Consider the following 22,205-nt stretch of genomic DNA (forward strand, 5'->3'; position numbering starts at 1 on the left):
TGACAATGTCTCATCAAGTAGAGAATAAAAATAAAAGGAAAGGATTAAAAAAAAAACAAATGGATAGGGCGCCTGGGTGGCTCAGTCATTAAGCACCTGCCTTCAGCTCGGGTCATGATCCCGGGGTCCTGGGATCCAGCCCCGTATCAGGCTCCCTGTTCAGCAGGAGGCCTGCTTCTCCCTCCTCCCACTCCCCCTGCTTGTGTTCCCTCTCTCGCTGTGTTTCTCTCTGTCAAATAAATAAATAAATAAATAAATAAATAAATAAATAAATAAATAAATACTAAAAATTGGAAATTCTGAAGGTGAAGAGTATAACAATTGAAATAAATAATTCACTATAGAGCTCAACATTAGAAGCAAGCTGGCAGAAGAATGAGAAAACATGAAGATATATCAATAGAGACTATGCAAAAAAACTAATTCCTCTGCTATTCCTGCATAAACTCATTTTTTACTTAAATAAAATTTCTCTTTGCTCTGTTTAGAGTTAACAGAGCAAAGCTGTATTGGAGCAAGGAAATGACAAGAGATAGTAACTAAAATCCAAGGAACAAATAAAGAAAAACACAAATCATAAGAATTTTAATGTAACAAGCTCTACAAATATACATTTTTCTCTCCTCTCACCTTCTTTAAAGACATAAAATTATATAAATAATAACAATGTACTACTGGGTTTGTGACACCTATAGGGGTACATGTATAACAGTAATAGCACAAAAAAGAATAGCACTATTCAAAAATTATGTTTCTATATCTCACTGCAATTACGTTAGTATAAATTTTAAGCTGTATTGTAACTGGGAATAACTTCAAAAAATAGAGAAAAATTAATTAAATAAATTACAATGTTATACTGGGAAATAATTCACTTAATTCAAAAGAAATCCATAAAAAAATGTACAGAACAAAAAGGACATAAGATATATAGAAAATAACAAGACAAAACATAGCTGTTACTCCATGTTACTAATAACGTTAAATGTGAATGGGTTAAATAACCAAAGGTAGATTAACAGACTACATAAAAAAACAGAATCCAACTATATGTTGTCTGTAAGAGACACAATATAGATACAAAAATACAAATAGGGCAAAAGTAAAAGGAAGGGAAAAGGGAAAGTATCATGCAAATGACAACCATAATAAATATGGAGTGGCCATACTAATAGCACATAAAATAGAATGTTAAAAAATGTTAATAAAAATAAGAGGAACATTCTATAACGATAAAAGGATCAATCAATCAAGTACATATAAACAACTATAAATATATACAGGGTGTCAAAATACCTGAACAGAACTTGGAAGAAATGAAGAGAGAAACAGACAATTCAAAAATAATAGTTGAAGACTTAAATACCCTAACTTTCAACAATGGATAGAACAAATAAGCAGATCAACTTAATCTTCTAAAATAACATTCTAAATCAACTAGACCTAGCAGACATTTGTAGAACTCCGTCCAACAAGAGTGCACATTCAGGGCACCTGGGTGCTCAGTCGGTTGAACATCTGCCTTCAGCTCAGGTCACAGTCTGGGGTCCTGGGATCAAGCCCCACATCAGGCTCCCTGCTCAGCAGGGAGTCTGCTTCTCTCTCTCCCTCTGCCCCTCCCCGCTGCTCATGCTCGTGCTCTCTCTCTCTCAAATAAATAAAATCTTAAAAAAAAAAAACTACTCTCTAAAGAGAGAATTGTGTTTAAAAAAAAAAAGAGTGCACATTCTTCTTGAACACACAGAACATTCTCCAGGATAGACCATATGCGGGCAATAAAACAAGCTTCAACATATAAAAGTGTAAGCTCGCCTGGCTGGCTCAGTCAGTGGAATGTGTGACTCTTGATCTCAAGGTTGTAGGTAAAAGCCCGTTTGGTGTAGAGATTGCTTAATATATACATGTGTATACTTATATATACATGTGTATATTAAAATTACACAACTATGTTTCCTGACAATGGAATGAAATTAGAAATAAGTGACAAAAAATTTGGAAATTCACAATGTGGGAATTAAACAAGAAACTACTAATAACAGTGGGTCAGGGAAAATCATAATAGAAATTGTAAAATACCTTGAAATAAGTGAATATAACAAATGAAAACATTATATACCAAATTTATCACAGGATGCAGTAAAAGTAGTATTTTGAGGAAAATGTATAGCTATAAATGTCTACATTAAAAAAAAAAGGTCTCAAATCAATACACTAATCTTCCACATTAAGACACTTGCAAGTAGAAGGACAAAGTAAAACCCAAAGGAAGAAGGAAGAAAATAATAAAGAGCAGAAATTAATGAAGTAGAAAGTCAAAAATAATAAAAAATAAACTAAACAAAAATTCATTCTGGTAAAAGGCAAACTGAAGCACATAAAATTTTGCAAGAGTTTATTTGAGCATACACTGATTTGAATTGGGCAGTGCCAAACCAAAGGTGGTTAGAAGCCCTCCAAACAGGAGATAGGAGCAAAGTTTTTATAGAGAAGATACTGAAGCAAAGCAAAACAAAGCAATTCTTTGGTTATAGCTTAAGCACTTGCCTTATTTGGGGAAGCCTCATTGGCTGTGATTAGTTGTTCTCTAGTTTAAATTTCTTGGATTTGAGTGTACTGCCTCTGGCTTAAGTTTTGTTTTGCTTATGTAAACTACCAAGGCATTAGAGTCACCTCTGTCTAATGGCCTCCTTGTTTAAATACTTTTAACAGTGCTTTAAAAAGATCAACAAAATTGAAAAACCTTTAGCTAGACTGATCCAGAAATAAGAGAGAAGACTTAAATTACTAAAGTCAGAAATGGAAGAAGGGACACCACTATTGAATGTACAGAGGAAAAAAGGATGGGGTTATAAGGAAATAGTGTGAACTGAATACCAACAAATTAGATAATCTAGATGAAATGAACAAATTCCTGGAAACATACAAACTACCAAAATTGATTCAGGAAAAAACAAGAGATATGAATAGACCTATTACAAGAGGTTGAGTTAGTAATAAATTTACTCCAAAGAGAAGTCCAGGCCCAAATAGTTTGGTGAAATCTATCAAATGTTTAAATAAGAAATACAGCAATCTTTCACAAATTCTTCCTCAAAACCACACAAAGTCATCATGAGAAAAGAGAACTACAGACAATCTATCTAATAAATATAGATACAACAATCCTCAGTAAAATATTAGCAACAGATAAATAGTATTCTACAAATAACAAAGTGGGATTTACCCAGAAAATCCAAGATTAATATCTGAAAATCAATTAATGTAATACACTATATCAATAAAATGGACAAACCACATGATGATCTCAACAGATGTGGCAAAAACACTTGACAAATCTAATAACCTCTCATGATAAAAACACTCAACAAACTAGCAATAGAAAGGAACTTCCTCAACCTAATAAAGGCCACCTGCAAAAAACCCACAACTAACACCAAGATTAATGGTGAAAAACTGAATACTTTTGCCCCAAGATAAGGAACAAAACAACATGTCTGCTATTGCTACTTCTATTCTATATTTTATTGGCGATTCTAATGGTCAATTAGGAGAAAGAAAAGTAAATAAAAGACATCCAGACTGGAAAGGAAGAAGCAAAACTATCTCTATTTGCAGATGGCATGATCTTGTATATAGAAAATCCTGAGAAATGCATAAAAATACTATTAAAATTAATGAACAAGTTTAATAGGTTACATGATATAAGATCAATATAAAAAATGTTTTAATAAACAATCTGTAAATGTGATTAAAAAATAAATTCCATTTATGATAGCATGAAAAAGAATAAAATGCTTAGCAATAAGCTTAACAAAAAAATACAAAACTTGTACTCTGAAAACTAAAAATTTTTGAAAGAAATTAAAGACCTAAGCAAATGAAAAAGACAGCCTATCTGCAAGGACTGGGAAACTTAATATTGTTAAGATGGCAATATTTCCCAAATTGACCTACCAATTCTACACAATCCCTATCAGAATTAACCTGGCTTCTTTGCAGAAATCAGCAAGATGATCCTAAAATTTATAAGGAAATGCAAGTGACCCAGAATGGTGAAAAATTTTTTCCAAGAACACAAAATTAGAGGGCTCACATTTCTTGATTTCAAAACTTACTACCAAGCTACAGTGATCAAAACAGTATAGTATCAGCATAAGGATAAATATAGATCAATGAAATAGAATTGAAAGCCCAGAAATAAACCCCCACATTCATGATCAATTGATTTTTGACAAGGATGACAAGAAAATTAATGGATTTTCAACAAATGGAGCAGGGACACCTGGATATGCACATGAAAAGGAATGAAGTTAGATTCCCATCTTACATCAGTCACAAAAGTCCAAGTGGACCATATGTGTCAATGTAAGATAAAACTATAAAACTCAGAAGAAAATATAGGAGTGCATCCTTGTGAAACTGAGTTACATAGATTTCCAGATATGACACCAAAAGAAAAAAATTGATAAACTGCCCAAAACTCACAACTTCTGTGCTTCAAAAATCATCATCAAGAACATGAAAAGACAACCCACAGAATGGAAGAAAATTTTTCTAAATCCTGTATCTGAAAAAAGACTTGTATCTAGAATAGATAAAAAACACATCTCAATAATAAAAAAAAAATTAAAAATGGCAGAGGATCTGAATATTTTTCTAAGATATTCATATCAATAAACACATGAAAAGATGCTCAACATTATTAGCCATTAAGGAAATGCAAGTCCAAAGTGTAATAAGAGAGCACTGCATACTCATAAGGATATATTCAAAAAGAGAAATAAAAACAGGCATTGGAGAAGATGTAAAGGATAGGAACCCATGTACATTGCTGGTGGAAATATAATATTATCCAGATGTTTTTGAGGAGTTTCAAAACTCTCAAAATGTTAAAAATAAAGTTACCATATAACCCAACAATTCTACTCCTAGGGATATACCCAAGAGAATTTGAAACATATGTCCATGTAAAGACTTGTACACGAATGTTCACAGCAGCATTATTCATAATAGCCAAAAATAAAAGATATATCAAATGTCCATTAATTGATGAATGGATAAGTAGAGATGCAGTACATCCATACAATGGAATATTATTCTGCAATATAAAGGACTTAAGAACTGATACAAACTTTTTTTTTTTAAGATTTTATTTATTTATTTGACAGAGAGAGACACAGCGAGAGAGGGAACACAAGCAGGGGGAGAGGGAGAGGGAGAAGCAGGCTTCCCACAGAGCTGGGAGCCTGATGCAGGGCTCGATCCCAGGACCCTGGGATCATGACCTGAGCCGAAGGCAGACACTTAACGACTGAGCCACCCAGGCTCCCCTGATACACACTTTATTGCAGCATTATTTACAATAGTGAAGATATAGAAGTAGCCCAAGTGTCCAACAACAGATGAATGGATAAAGAAGATGTGGTACACATATACAATGAAATATTACTCAGCCATAAAAAAGTATGAGATCTTGCCATTTGTGACAACATGGACAGATCTAGATTATATAATGCTAAGTGGAATAAGTCAGAGAAAGACAAATACCCTATGATTTCATTTATATGTGGACTCTAAAAAACAAAATAAATGAATAAACAAACAAAAAAGCAGAATCAGACATGTAAATAGAGAAAACTAGTAGTTGCCAGAGGGAAGAGGGGTGGTGGGGTAGGCAAAATGAGTGAAGAGGAGTGGGAGATACAGGCTTCCAGTTATGAAGTAAGTCACAGGAATAAAAGGTACAGCGTAAGGAATATAGTCAATGATATTGTAATAGCATTGCATGGTGACAGATGGTAGTTAACATTTGTGGTGAGCACAGCAAAATATAGAGTTGTTGAATCACTATGTTGTATACCTGAAACTAATGTAGCATCATGTGTCAACTATACTCAAATTTTTTATACTCAATTTTTTAAAAAAAGTTTTCCAAAATAGAAAAGAAAAGGATACATGTTATGCCATAGACAAAACTTGAAAACATTATGCTAAGTGAAAGGAACCAGTCATAAAAGACCACATATTATATGATCCCAGAATAGGAAAGTCTATAGAAACAGAAGCATTAGTGGTTGCTTAGGACTAAGGGAGAATGAGGAGATTGGAGAAAATTTGGGAGTGACTGCTGATGCATACAGGGCTTCTTTCTGGGGTGATGAAAATGTTCTGAAATTAGATAGTGGTGATAATTGCTCAACTCTGTGAATATACTAAAAATCACTGACTTACACTTTAAATGTGTAAGTGTAAATATGCTGTGAACCATATTGCAACAAAGCGATTTTAAAAATTAAAAATTTTAATTTTAATTAAAAATTTATTTTAAATATATGTAATTTAAAAATACATATTCAAATTCTGTATGAGAAAATTTTCAGAAGACTCTTGGAGGCCCAAAAATAGACTTAAAGAAATAGAGAAACATTCCTTTTCATGAATAAGACCAATCAACTTAAAAAAGAAGGAGGGGTGCCCTGGGTGGCTGAGTTGGTTCAGCTCCAAATGTTGTTTCAGCTCCAACTCTTGATTTGAGCTCAGGTTGTGACCTGAGGGTCATGGGATGAGGCCCTGCATCGGGCTCTGTGCTCAGTAGGGACTCTGCTTCTCTCTCTCTCTCTCTCTCTCTCTTTCTCTCTCTCTCCTTCTCTCTCCCTCCCTCTGCTCCTCCCCCTCCTCACATGCTCTAAAATAAATAAACCTTGTTTAAAAACTGGAGAAAAAAAGTAAAGATAAAAGCTGAAGAAAATTTTTCATTTGTTGTGTGTAAATAAACCTTTTAATAAATGAAACTGTGACTACAGATTGTGACTATCAAAAAAAAAAGATAAAATAAAAAGATAAAAAATAAAATATACAGTAGCCCCTGGCTTATCTGTGATTTCACTTTCCATGGTTTTAGTTATCCACAGTTAACCATGGTCCAGAAACAGATAATATATCATTAGAAGGTCAATAGTAGCTTCATGCTACATCACAATGCCAATAGCATTCACCTCACTTCATCTCATTACATAGGCAATTTATTATCTCACATCATAAGAAGGGTGAGTACAGTAAATAACATATTTTGAGAGAAAGATCACATTCACAAAGCTTATTATGTTATAACTGTTCTATTGTTACTAATCTCTTATTGTGCCTAATTTATAAATTAAACTTTATCATAGGTATGTAGGTATAGGAAAAAAAATATACACAGGATTCAATACTATCCGGGTGTCAGGCAACCACTGGTGGTCTTGGAATGTATCCCCCATGAATAAGGAGTGACTACTGTACTAGAATAAATTCCAAATGGAACATAGCTCAAAAGAAGGGAACCATACGCAATTACTTGAAGAAAATGTAAGAGAATTCCTTTATAATCTTAGAGCAAGAAAAGCATTTCTCACTGATACAAAAGCTCACAAATTCAACTACATTTTTAGAAAAATGTGATGTAAAATACACAATAAATACAGTCAAAGCCACATAAAAACTAGGAGAAAAATACTTTCAACTTAAACCACAAAGCACTACTCTTCCTAATATATAAAATAACCTTTAAAACTTAAGAAAAAGACCAAAACACAAAAGAAAAATAAACAAAAGACATGGACAATTCATGGGGGGAAAAAACATACTGTCCTTTAACAAATAGAAAAAATGTTCAATTTTATTCATATTTTTTAAAAATATAAATTAAAACTATACTAAAAAGTATAAAAGCTTGACAATACATTCATCAGGTTGTGGAAAAATAACTATTCTCATATAGTGCTGTTAAAATTGGAAAATGATACAAATCTTACAGAGGACAATTTTGTAAAACCAAAATTATATATGCCTTTATAATTTATCCAGCAATTGTACTTTAGGGAGCCTTTCCTAAAGATAAACCCCCATCAAACCTAAACAATATATGAACCAAAGTTATTCACTGTAGGAGCACTTGCCACAACAAAATATTGGAAACAACCCAAATGTCCATCAATAGAGAATTGATTGAATAAATACTGGTATACACACAATGGAGTTATACAGATATTTTTAAAAAGAATTAAAAATCTCCATGAACTGACACAGGGTGATTTTCAAGGTATATTGTTAAGAAACAAAGATGGTACAAAAAAGGTACACAGCATACTATCTTCCGTATAAGAAAGAAGGTAGAGTAAAAATATACATATGTGCTTGGTAATATTTATAAAGCAAAAAAGGAATATCTTGTTTTATGTGCTTCACTTTATTGTGCTCCTCCCCCTCCTCACACGCTCTAAAATAAATAAATCCTGTTTAAAAAGTGGAGAAAGGTCTGCTTCTCCCTCTCCCCCCTGCTCCTGCTCTCTCTCACTCTCTCTCTCAAATAAAATGAATGAAATCTTTGGGGAAAAAAAAAAAAGAAGGCATGTCAAAAGCTGAGACAGGCCGAAAGCTAGGCTTCTTCTGCTAGCCCAGCTGTGACTGCAAAGGAAAAGTTCCTGAATATTTAAATTATAAATACTACTCCACTAAACACACAAATGATAAGAAAGTGAAACACCCTTATTGCTGATGTGGAGAAAATTTCAGTACTCTGGATAGAAGATCAAAACAGCCACAACACTCCCTTAAGCCAAAGCCATTATAATCCAGGGCAAGTCTGTAACTCTTCTGTTCTATGAAGGCTGAAAGAAGTGAGGAAGCTATCCAAGAGAAGCTGGAAGCTAGCAGAGGTTGGGTCATGAGGTTTAAGGGAAGAAGCTTAAACATAACACAAAAGTGCAAGGTGAAGCAGCAAGTGCTGATGTAGAAGCTGCAGCAAGTTACCCAGAAGATCTAGCTAATTAATAAACGTGGATACACGAAACAACAGATTTTCAACGTAGACAAAATAGCCTTCTAGTAGAAGAAAAAGCCATTTAGGACTTTCATAGCTAGAAAGAAGTCAATGCCTGGCTTCAAAGTTTCAAAGCACAGGATGACTCTTGTTAGGGGATTATGCAACTAGAGACTTGAAGTTGAAGCCAGTGCTCATTTACCATTCCAAAAATCCCAAGGCCCTTAAGAATTATGCTAAATCTACTCTGTCTGTGCTCTATAAATGGAACAGCAAAGCCTAGATGACAGCACATTTGTTCACAACATGATTTACTGAGTATTTTAAACCCACTGTTGAGACCCACTCAGAAAAAAAGATCCCTTTCCAATTACTGCAGACAATGCACCTGGTCACCCATGAGCTCTGGCGGAGATGTACAAGATAAATGCTGTCTTCCTGCCTGCTAACAGAGTATCCATTCTGCAGTCCATGGATCAAGGAGTATAGATGATGCTTAAACAATGTGGGGTTGGGGTACCAACTGCTCATGTAGTTGAAAATCTGTGTATAACTTCTGACTCCCCAAAAACTTAACTGCTCATAGCCTACTGTTGACAGAAAGCCTTACCAATAACAGAAACAGTTGATTAACACATATTTTATGCTATATGTATTATATACTGTATTCTTACGATATAGTTAGAGAAAATAAAATGTTAAGAAAATACACAGTACTGTGCTATATTCATTGGAAAAAATCCATGTACAAGTGGATTCAAACCCATGTTGTTCAAGGGTCAATTATAATTTTGACTTTCAATTCTTACTCTTTAAGAACTGTATATTTCATAAGGCCATCACTGTCAAAGACAGTTATTCCTCAGATGGATCTGGGCAAAGTACATTGAGAACTTTGTAGAAAGGATTCACCATTCTAGGTGCCATAAAAACATTTGTGATTCACAGGAAGAGGTCAAAATATTAACATTAACAGGAATTTAGAAGAAGTTAACTCCAACCCTCATGGATGACTTTGAGGGTCCAAGACTCCAGTAGAGGAAGGAAGGGCAGATGTGGGGGAAATAGCAAGAGAACTAGAATTAGAACTGGAGCCTGAAGATGTAACTGGATTGCTGCAATCTCTTGATAAAACTTGAATGAATGAGGAAAGAAAGTGGTTTCTTGAGATAGAAACTACTCCTGGTGCAGATGCTATGAAGACTGTTGAAATGACTACAAAGGATTTAGAGTATGACATAAACTTAGTTGATAAAACAGCGGCAGGGTTTGAGAGGACTGACTCCAATTTTGAAAGAATTTCTACTTGTGGGTAAAATGCTATCAAACAGCATCACATGCTACAGAGAAATCATCAGTGAGTCAATTGATGTGGCAAATTTCATCATTGTCTTATTTTAAGAAATTGCCACAGTTATCTTAAAAACATAACCAAAAATAAAATGGGCCCCTGGGAGGCACAGTCGGTTAAGTGTCTAACTCTTGGCTTTGGCTCAGATCATGATCTCGGGGTTGTGGGATCAAGCCCTGCATCAGGCTCCGAGCTCAGCAAGGAGTGCACTAACGTTTCTCTCTCCCTCTGCCCCTCCCCATACTCGCTCGTGCTCTCTCTCTAAAATAAATAAATAAATCTTTAAAAAAAAGAATATTTGTTTTTTTTGGTTTTTTTTAGTTCCTTTAGGCATAACGTTAGGTTGTTTATTTGAGATTTTTTTTGCTTTTTCAGGAAAGCCTGTATTGCTATATACTTTCGTCTTAGAACTGCTTTCACTGTCTCAGAGATTTTGGACCATTGTATTTTCACATTCATTGATCTCTATGTACTTTTTGGTTTCTTCTTTGATTGCTTCATTGACCCATTAATTGTTTAGTATCATGTTGTTTAGTCTCCATGTGTTTGTGTTTTTTTCCAGTTTTTTTCCTTGTGATATTTCTAGTTTCATACTGTTGTGGTCAGAAAAGATTCATGCTATAATTTCAATCTTCTTAAATTTATTGAGGCTTGTTCTATGGTCTAATATGTGATCTATTCTGGAGAATGTTCCATGTGCACTTGATAAGAATGTGTATTCTTTTGTTTTGGGATGGAATGTTCTGTATATATCTGTTATGAACATCTGGTCCAATGTCTCATTCAAAGACATTGTTTCCTTATTAATTTTCTGTCTGAATGATCTCTCCATTGAAACAAGTGGAGGATTAAAGTCCCCTGCTATTATTGTATTACCATCAATTTCTTTCTTCATGTCCATTAATATTTGCTTTATTTAGGGGTGCCTGGGTGGCTCAGTCGTTAAGCATCTGCCTTCAGCTCAGGTCATGGTCCCAGGGTCCTGGGATTGAGCCCCACTTCGGGCTCCCTGCTTGGCGGGAAGCCTGCTTCTCCCTCTCCCACTCCCCCTGCTTGTGTTCCCTCTCTCGCTGTGTCTCTCTCTGTCAAATAAATAAATAAAATCTTTAAAAAAAAATATTTGCTTTATGTATTTAGATGCTCCAGTGTTGGGCATCTAGATATTTACAATTGTTACATCCTCTTGCTGGATTAATCCCTTTATTATGAAACATCTTTCTTTGTCTCATACATTCTTTGTTTTGAAGTCTATTTTGTCTGATGTCAGTATTGGTTTGCTGGCCCTTTTTTTTTTTCCGCTTCCATTTGCATGGTGAATGTTTTGCCATCCCTTCACTTTCAGTCTATATGCGTCTTTAGGTTTGAGGTAAGTCTTGGCAGCACATAGATTGGTCTTGTTTTTTTATCCATTCTACTGCTCTATGTCTTTTGATTGGAGCATTTAGGCCATTTACATTTATTTTTTTAGGCCATTCACATTTAAAGTAATTATTGATAGGTATATACTTAATTTAAAAAACTGTTGTACTTAATATAAAAAATTGGTTTTCCGGTTGTTTCTGTGGTTCTTCTTTGTTGTTCTTCTCTTGCTCTCTTTGTGAATGATGAATATCTATAATGTTTTGTTTAGCTTTCTTTCTCTTTATTTTTTGTGTATCTATCATAGGTTTTTGGTTTGTGGCTACCATAAGATTCATATATAATATACTAAGTAAATAGTCCATATTAATCTGATGGCCAATGTTTTTCTTTTTCCTCTTCTCTTTCTACTCCCTTCTCCATATTTTATGTACATGTTGTCATATTTTACATCTCTTTATTCATATTTTTCTTATGTCCAAATATGGCCATTTCTTTTCTACCTAAAGAAGTCCCTTTATTATTTCTTATAAGGTTACTTTAGTTTTGATAAACTCCTTTACTTCTTGTTTGTCTGGGAAACTCTTTATCTCTCCTCCAAATCTGAATGATAATCTTAACAGGTGGAGTATTCTTGGTTGTAGGATTTTCCTTTCATGTACTTTGAATATATCATGCCACTCCCCTCTGGCTTGCAAAGCTTCTGCTGAAAAATCAACAGGTAGTCTTACAGGTTTTCCCATGGAGGTAACTTTGTTTCTCTCTTGCTGCTTTTAGGATTTCTCTCTTTATCTTTAACCTTTGACATTTTAATTATTATGTGCTGTAGTATGGACCTCCTTGAGTTCATCTTGTTTGGAACTATCTGTGCTTCTTGGACTTGGATGTCTATTTCCCTCCCTAGGTTAGAGAGATTTTTCAGTTATTATTTCTTCAAATAGGTATTCTAAACCTTTCTTTCTTCTTCGTCTAGGACCCCATAAGGTGAATTTGCTTGTTGTTATTCAACAGATCTCTTAATCTATCCTCCTTTTAAAAAAATCTTTTCTCTTTTTGCTGTTCAACTTGTATGTTTTCTATTACCCTGTCTTCCAGATCACTGATATTTTCTTCTGCATCCTCTAACTCTGTTGATTCCCTCTAGTGTGCTTTTTATTTCAGTTATTGTATTCTTCAGTTCTGATTCATTCAATATTTTCTATACTTTATTGAAGGTCTCACTAAATTCTTTCATTCTTTTCTCCAGCCCAGGGAGTATTTTTACAATCATTACTTTAAATTCCTTATCAGGCATATTGCTTATCTCTGTTTCATTTAATTCTTTTATTGAGGTTTTTTTCTTTCTTTTGGAACATATACTTCTGTCTTCTCATTTTGCTTGATTTTCTGTGTCTGTTTCTATGGATTAGATGAAATGGCTTGCTACATCTCCTAAAGTTGAAGGAATTGTCTTGTGTATGGTGACCCCTATACAGACTGTGTGTCCTTGATGACTTTGTTGGCTGGCTTGAGCTGTGGATGTATACACTAGTTACTCTTTTAAATTTTGACTTTTTACAGAGAGAATTAAAGAAAAAAAAATAAGAAAATAAAAATGAAACCGAAAAGGAAGAGAATTGAAACAAAATAAGACAAACTTTTCAAAGTTAAAAAAAAAAAGTAAAAATTAAAAAAAATAAAAAACAACAACACAAAACTGCAACTTTTTTCTGTGCCCCAGCGCCATAGGACAGCTGGTATGGGCTTACGGACCCTGGACTCACTGAGGTTGCAAGCTCACAGTGAGTCAGACCGTGCTCGAGTCTGAGCTTTTAAGGTGGAGGGAAAGAGTATGCTCCCACAATTCCTCAGCCCTTTTGAACTGTAGCTTTTCTTCTGTGCCGCAATGCAAATGGGGCTGGTGTGGTCTTCAGGACCGTGGGCTTACTGAGGTCACAAAGTCTCTCTGATGATCTGACCCACCAGTTATGGAGTCAGAACCCTCCAATTACAGCACCCAACCCTGCCCCTTATGGTGGCCAAACCCTGCTCTGGTCTGGACCCTCAAGGTGGAAGAGGAGGGAGCATTCCTGCAGTTCTCTCCCCTCTAAAACTGTGGCTTTTCCTCTGCATGCCAGGGCATCTAGGGCTGGGGTGGGTCTGTGGACCCTGGACTCACTGAAGTCACAAGTCCACCGAGATGACCAGACATGCCCACCACGGTGTCTGGACACTGCTCCAGTCCAGGCTTCCAAGGAGAACATAAACCATGTTGTTCTCTAGTCTCTCTGACCTGGAGAGCTTTCTCACAACTCCTTCACCACTTGGCAGAGTTTTAGTGTTGTCTCTTATATGCTAGTTACTCTTTTAAACCATGGTTTTTCTGTGCACAAGGACAGAGGGATCTGTTCCAGGTCCCTCAATACTATCCCTCACCATTGCAGCATTGGGGGTGGGGGTTCCCTTTGTTACCACATCTCTATCTCTCTTGTTGTTCTCTTTCGTTGTTTGGTAGCTGTTAAGTCAGCCCACATTTCTTCTTCAGGAGGAATTGTTCTATTAATAGGTGTAATATTGTGGGTTCCATGTAGGAGGTGAGTTCTGAGTCTTCCTACAGAACTCTTAGGTATAGTTATTTTTAATATGTCTCTCGTTAGCTTTTATATAAAGTTAAAAGTGATTTACAAACTACTATTACATTCAGAAACCTGAATTTGACTAGAAATCTACCTTTACCAGTGAGTTTTATACAGTCATGTATTTTTACATTGTTAATTAGCATCCTTTCATTTCAGCACCAAGAACTCCCTTTACCATTTCTTAGAAAGCACATCTAGTGGTGGTGAACATCCTCAGCTTTTGTTTGGCAAAGTCTTTCACTCTTTGTTTCTGAAGGACAGCACTGCCACACATAGTATTCTTGACTGGCAGTTTTTTCTTTCAGTATTTTGAATTTATCATACCATTCATCCAGGCCTGCAAAGTTTCTGCTGAGAAATCCACCAGAAGCCTCATGAGTTTCCTTGTATACGACAAGCACCTTTTCTCTTGCTGCTTTCAAAATTCTGATTCTTTGATTTTTGACAGTTTGATAATAATGTGTCCCAGTGAAGTCCTCTTTGGGTTATATCTGTTTGGGGTCCCCTTTAGCTTCATGTACATAGATGTCCATATCTTTCCCCATATTTGGGATATTTTTAGCCATTATTTCTTTAAAGAGACTTTCTGCCATCTTCTATCTTCTCCATCTTGGATTCCAATATGTATACATTGTTTTGCTTGATAGTGTTCCATCAAGAGTCACATGCTCTACTGACAAAGCCAACCAGGTACCACTTTTCCTAATTTGTTTTGTTTTGTTTTCTTTCCTATCAATATTAAGACTAATCAAGCCTTCCTTTTTGCTGTAGTTGCTAGAAAACTCAGAACCAAAGTTGGCTACAGGAACTGTACATGACTTAAAGACATGCATGTTTATGTACCAACTTTTGCTTGAGTTTTACATTATAATCTTATTTTCGATTTCCCATTATCTCAATTGTCCTTTACTATTCTCTTATACATTATAAAATATGTTTTTTATAAAGCACCTCAAATCCTTTTTGAAAGAAGGTTAGAGAAAATTGATAAGTAGGCAAATAAATTAAAAGGCCACTGTAACATTTAGCTTATTACTTTAAAACAACTCTCTTCTTACCTAGTCTCTATTCCCACCACTACTACCCTAGTCGAAGAAAACAAACAAGATGTTCCCTTAGGGTATCTTTAATGTTCAGGATGCATTTTCTCCCCAACTTCACAAACACAATAGTGAAGAAAACAGAACTTACCAGATAAACAATATGCAGATCATTCTCTAAAACAAAGTCCTTCATTGCCCTTTGGAGGTCAGCAAAAATATCTAAAGTATCAGTTGGAGAAAGTGAAGAAGAAAGAGTTGCTGAACCGAGATGTGTTGGATGATACACTTTTCCTGGTTGGGGGCGGGAATAGGGAAATAATGAACCAAGTGTTAAAAATAAAATAAAACACTGTCTTTCTGTATTCTGTAATTAACCTTTTAGTCTCTGATAAATTTTGCCCAATGCATGGATATTTATGAGCAGATTCTATGCTAATTATCTGATGTTGCTAAATGCAACACTGACATTAAAACTGATTCATATACCACTTGAAAAACCAGTTTCCTTTTAGAGTGTTTAAAAAGTCAATTTCCTTTTACTAGGCAGTCTTAAGTCACTAAAGATGAAAAAGTGAGTAAACTGCAATTAAGAAGTCACATTTACCTTCTGTTCCATCACTAGCTTCAGTAATTTGGATGAATTCGTTTTCCAGGAGCCACATTACACAGGCCTCAATTGCTCCAAGTTGAAAAGAATCTTGGTTCTTCTGAATTCCCAGCTTCCCTTCTTTCATACTTGCAGCCAAAAATGTGCAAGAAGCATAAGTCTGCATATCTTGTGATGTACTTGCCACTCCACCAACTATTATCTGATAAAAGAGGTTTGAAATTTTTTGTAACTATTTAACAAGACATGCAGGCCCTCATGATATAAAAGAAGTGATTTTGTTCTCTTAAAATATTCTCAGCATCTTAATGTAGAGACTCTTAATTAACTCTTCCATCATCATTCATTATACATGTAGATAACATTTACTGACAACATCGAAAATTTCCTTAAAAGTAGATACAATATTTTCTCATAAATGAAAATAAATGAATCACTATCTATCTGAAATGTAGGAACTAACAACAACAGTTCCCTCTGAAATGTGTGGGCATATAGGAATGCTAGTATTGAATATTTCCCATCCAGAAAGGGGATGGGAATGGGTATAGAAAAAGTGAAGTCAGTTGTGTCCTGTGGAAATCATCTTCCCACAACTATGTTAAATATACTAATTAATTAAATGTACTAATTTTTCCCTTGCCTTCTTCCATTTAATACATATTGAAACATACCAAATCATCCTAAACAGAGCTACCCTACACATTTTAATGACCACAAAACATAGTTTTACCATTTACCATTTACTGATTAAATGGCTATGTGTTTTGTTCTGGGGCTTGCTTGTTTTTTAATCTTAGTAGCTATGTCCAAGTTGCCCTCCCAAAAGAGTTTCAGCAGTATATGAGAATGCCTACTTTCTATATCCTTACCAACCCCATGTTATTAATTGTTTTCCTTTTTTTTTTTTCAAATGGAGAGCTAAGTGGTGGGAGCGGGGCGGGGGGGAGAGTATGAGCACAGGTATTGGTAACCACAGTACCAGTACTGAAGCCAAGAGCAAGGCATGCTGGTATATGAACAGAAAACTTTTCTGGATGACACAAAACACTTAAAATAAGGAGTCTGGTTAGCTTTGAGGACACAGAGGAGAAAGTTTTATTTTTCACTTTAGATCTTTCCATGTTGTTTGAAACTTCTAAGCATATCTATTTGTAATTTTATTTTTTATTTTTTTAAAAGATATTATTTATTGGGCGCCTGGGTGGCTCAGTTGGTTAAGCGACTGCCTTCGGCTCAGGTCATGATCCTGGAGTCCCGGGATCGAGTCCCGCATCGGGCTCCCTGCTCGGCAGGGAGTCTGCTTCTCCCTCTGACCCTCCCGACCCTCCCCCCTCTCATGCTCTCTCTCTCTGTCTCTCTCTCTCAAATAAATAAATAAAATCTTTAAAAAAAAAAAAATTCTAAAAGATATTATTTATTTATTTGACAGAGAGAGAGTGAGAAAGCACAAGCAGAGAGAGTGGCAGGCAGAGGGAGAGGGAGAAGCGGGCTCCCCACTGAGCAGGGAACCCGATGCGGGACTGGATCCCAGGACCCTGAGATCACAACCTGAGCCGAAGGCAGCCGCTTAACCGACTGAGCCATCCAGGTGCCCTAATTTGATTTTATTTTAATGTCATAGGTATTTTCTGGATGAAAGAACTACAGTCCATTTCTGTCATCTTTTTTAAAAATTCAGAAAATAGGGGCACCTGGGTGGCTCAGTTGGTTAAGTGTCCAACTCTTGACTTCAGCTCAGGTCATAGATAATAAAGTATATCTAAAAAAATTTTTAAAAATCATCTGGCATTTGGGTTTTAATCCACTGTTTTTGAAATGTACTGCTATAGCACTAGCTGTATTAAACTCCAGGAAATAACTTAAATAGAAGACATTCAGACTTGGGGAGACTATAAACAATCTCATAAACACAAAGATTTTTCTTCCCATATTTAAGTACTACCATCATATTATAAGCACAAAAGAACAAATGGATATTTGGTGAACTCTTTCTTACCTCCAGAATAGCTCTTATCATGCTCGCAGTTACTTCTTCTCCTCCTCGTCTTTGCAAACAGCTACGAACAGGTTTTAGAGATCCCTGAAGTAGAGCAATGCCTTTTGATTTTTCAGAGTTCTTACAAACTAAGATACTCTCACCTATAACCAAAAAACCATACATTTGCAAAATCCCAACATACTTCCTTAAAATACCTGCCAAAGAGAATTTCAAATGTTTTGCTTAAAAAGAAGGTAATAGATGATAGCAGTTATTACGGTCATAGAATTATTGCTGATGCTTTCATTTTCTGGACTGAAGGGGATCCGAATATGCCACACCAAAATATGCCACTTTGGCATAAGGATTATTTTGACCTGAAGGCACTTAGGAAACAGAAAGAGTTCTTTGCCCTCACCCTGCTTGCCTAGAAGCAAGATATAAATTTCTCTTTGTGAAGGTGTTCCTCTTATCACTTACTACTGAACAGAAAGTGAGCACCAAGGTGGGTCTGGGTAATCCTTTCTAAATAATCCTTAACTGATGAATTGTTGAACACTACATCTAAAAATAATGATGTGCTCTTTGTTGGCTAATTGAATTTAAATTAAAAAAAATAATCCTTAACTTCCATTAGTTTCCACTATATATTTGCCTTCCTACAGTTTACCACCCCTCGAAGCCCAAATCCCTTTTCCGTTGCCTTGTCACTTCTCAATTCTATTGCCTTTTGTTAAAAGGGTATAAAGTCTCTAACATCTAACTGCTTCTTTGGATCTTCACTGTTTTTCTATAAAGGCCTCTGTGTATGTAAAAAATGAAAACATTAATATCAAATAAAATATGTAGGCCTTCTCTCTAATTAATCTGTCATTTGTCAGTTTAATTTGTAGGCACTAGCCATAGAACCTAAGCAGGCACAGGATAAGATTTTTTCCTTCCATACAGAAGTAACTATTCTTACTAATTAAATATATAATAATAATAATAATAGAGGTATTTTAAAAACTATAAAGAAAAATGCAAATGCAAAATACTACTAGTTATATACGATAATATAAATTCAAAAATATTTACAGAAACCTAGAAATTACATTATAACATTCACTAATCTAAACACTTTAGGTTATTCTGACAATCAAATGAATAAAAATATGTGACAGCACTTACATATTATAAACATATACAAATATACAACTTATACAAACATAAATACTATTACAGCAATTACAACTAGAGAAAACCATAATTTTTTTTTCAGAAATGAATCCAATAGTAAGGGAAAAGAAGCAAGTAAGTAAGATGTTCAAGGGGCAAAAGGAAGGCCACTTGCATTAGAGAAAGCCAAAAGTGGCATTGTGGTGGAGTATACTAACCATTCTAGGCAGAGAGAAAGTGCTGCTTTCCTAACACTGCCAAATTGAGAACGAAGATAGAATAAAGATAAGGGACTATAAACTTGATGACTGTTGATTATTTATCCCAGATATAATTACAAAAAGATGGTATCATCAGACAAACAACAATAAAAAACAGGTAAATAAAATGTATCACCAGGTTCTTGCAAGCACGACAAAATAGCCCAGCATAAGACAAAAAATTATCTACAAAAGGTATCAACTAGCATTCGCAGCAAAATAAAAATGTCATCTAGGGCTGTTCAAACCACTTTCAGGTTTTGATTCTTCAACAAAATGGACAACCCTTTTTCAAGATGAAGCAAGATTTATGAAAATGCCCAAATTAATGGCAATATATACAGTCCAGGTTCCTGCTCCCACCCGTCTGAGGAGGTTCTATCTATACCACAATAGAGAAGTCAATTAGAATCAAACAAATTATTACTATTTAACTTACAAGTCACTATTTTTGCACAAAGCACCAATGTCTTATACTGGAAGGTTCTAGGAATTCCGCAAAAAGATTAAAATATCATCTAAATAAAACACTATTAACTGTCTAGGAAATATTAAGATCATTTATCAAATGCAAAGAAGGTACAAAGATGCTACACAATCCAAAAAGCATGACCAAGTATGCATATCTTTGTAATTGATATGAAACACTATATTCACACATTCCCCACTTGTTGGAAGTTCTGAGCAAGCCATATGCCATCCTGAAATGGAGCATTATACAAAGTCAAAATCTCAGAAGTTTACAAGACCTCAAAAACAAAGTTATTGTGGTATATTTTAGTTTTGTTTAAATATTATCTAATTTAAGGCTTGATAATTTGGCCAGGGCACCAACCTTCCAATTATTCTTCCCCATGAGAAAGAGAAGTACAATCTAAGAATGTAGCAAGGCAAGTAAAACCTCATCTTCTGCATTACCTTAAAGACCCTCTGACCCAAAAAGAAAGCAGCTGTGTAAGATGAACTTATACTTCACTATCCAGAGTTATGAGTCTACTAAGAAATCAGAGTTGAGGAAAGGTCAGAGGGAAGCAAGTAGGAATAGGAAGTATTTTAGTCTCTTCCCCTAACCTTCTTTAAACACATGTAACCTGCATATTTTATAGGCAAAGTAAGAGACAGAAGCAGGATAAACTTCTTTGATGCCTATAATAGGGGAAATCCAATGAGTTGGAAGTTTTTTTTTTTTTAATCATTAGAATTTTTAGGCTTTAAAGAGTAGGCAGCCCAATGACCCTGCAGGGATTACAGATGGATGAGTCATTTGTTACTGGAGCTGAAACAGACAGCCATTCTTTCATTTTTCCTTTAATAAAATCCCTACATGTTAGTTGGGCATATGGTCTCCCTTGCAGCTGGGGAAAGTAACTGTGTGATAAGTTCTGGCTGATTGTATGTGAGGAGAAATATTCCGTGCAACTCCTGAGAAGTGCCCTTAAAGGGTAGGCTGTGCACTTTACTTCCTCATCTCTCCTTCCTGATGGTTGAAATGAAGATGTGATGACAAAGCCAAGTTATTCTAAAACTCACTTCCTCGGATACTATCCAGCTTTTTGTGCCCAGAAAATCCCACTTATTTTCCCATTAAGACTTTCCCTTTTCTCCTAGGTACCCTAATTTCTCTTCAGCAGCCACAGAACTGTTTGTCTGTTTATTTGACATATAGTATAATACTGGAGTCAATAAACTACATCTCAGAGAAGATGGAATGACAGAGAATGTTCCCCTGAAAGTTTTTTTTTTTTTTAAAGATTTTATTGATTTATTTGAGAGAGAGAGAATGAGAGAGACAGAGAGCACATGAGAGGGGATAGGGTCAGAGGACGAAGCAGACTCCCTGCCGAGCAGGGAGCCCGATGCGGGACTCGATCCAGGGACTCCAGGATCATGACCTGAGCCGAAGGCAATCGCTTAACCAACTGAGCCACCCAGGCGCCCCCCCTGAAAGTTCTTTAATGTTAGAAGACTTAAAACAATTTTGTCACACCCAGAATAATGTACCAGGTAAGAAACAGTATTTGCTGCTATCTTGATATCTAATTAAACAAACCTCTTCCTCATTGCTTAAGACAAAACTTCTGTCTGGTTTGTGGTAAGGTTATCATTACTTGTTGACACAAGAAACTAAAAAGTTGTTTTCAGAATCAGCACCAATTTAGAGAGAAAACGACAGTATGTAAAGTTCCTATTCCCAAACTGTGAGAGTATTTCCCAGCTCTCAGCATCTTTATTTGAAGTCTTAGACCAGTCACCTAAGCAGAACTAAAACCCATGAAAATTATTCCCTTCATTAGCACTAGATAGGTTATGCTGAAAATTAGAAATCATCTTCTAGCTAACGTGATAAGTCATTTTGACTAAAATATTAAGTCATTTCACTGTATAAAATGTAAAGAATGTTTTGATTCTACATTAGTAGAAAATCAATGGTTGCTGATATATGAAAATTATAACTTACATTCATTATAAATATTAAGTAAATCAAAACATGACATTAGTGCTTTGGATAACAAAGAAATGCCACATGATAAGAAATGAGTTGCCAGGCACTAGTCAAATTTCACGTAGACTGACACTGTCCTTCAGCAATGCTATTACAATTAAATTCAAACTCACTTACCTACTGTGTCTACCCCTTTCCTGCCAGCACGACCAACCATCTGCTTATAAGTAAGAATATCTAGAGGTTGACCACTGAAAATAGGAGTCCGAATAATTACACGACGTGCTGGTAGGTTCACCCCAGATGAAAGAGTAGAAGTTGCTGCCAAAACCCGAATCTGACCTTGACGGAAGGCTCCTTCAATGATATCCCTCTCCTCAAAAGTAAGACCTAACAAAAGGAAGTTATAATACCATATATTTACTAATGAATATGTGAATTAATGAATATAACAGAAATACCATACTTGATCACTTACAAATAGATATGGGAATCTACTACAAGCCTCCAAAGATTTTTTCAAGCTATTGTTATGACTATAAACAAAGAAGTGACCATGGTCTCTCTTTTTAAGAGTACAATCTG

The 22,205-nt window shown here is 35.3% G+C and overlaps 1 protein-coding gene across 10 annotated transcripts in view; it reads right to left on the reverse strand.

Annotated features, from left to right (window-relative positions):
- The window catches only part of POLQ (DNA polymerase theta), a 123,643-nt gene that overhangs the window by 83,425 nt on the left and 18,013 nt on the right, over positions 1–22,205 (reverse strand). For 8 of the 10 annotated variants that reach the window (XR_010413357.1, XM_064596756.1, XM_064596654.1 and 5 more), the window contains 4 exons: positions 21,798–22,010; positions 17,778–17,920; positions 15,776–15,980; positions 15,320–15,462 (listed from right to left, as the gene is read on the reverse strand). Coding sequence is in view for 9 of the 10 variants with exons in the window: in XM_064596756.1 (XP_064452826.1) it covers positions 15,320–15,462; positions 15,776–15,980; positions 17,778–17,920; positions 21,798–22,010 (704 nt within the window). In the remaining variant the exon portion in view is untranslated. The remainder of the gene's footprint in view (positions 1–15,319; positions 15,463–15,775; positions 15,981–17,777; positions 17,921–21,797; positions 22,011–22,205) is intronic. The other 2 variants (XM_064596685.1, XM_064596716.1) reach the window with 2 other exon arrangements.

This window comes from Mirounga angustirostris, unplaced genomic scaffold (genome assembly GCF_029215605.1).
Source record: "Mirounga angustirostris isolate CCGP_5_RB_7025 unplaced genomic scaffold, mMirAng1.0.hap1 SCAF_1, whole genome shotgun sequence".
Classification (NCBI taxonomy): Eukaryota; Metazoa; Chordata; class Mammalia; order Carnivora; family Phocidae; genus Mirounga; species Mirounga angustirostris.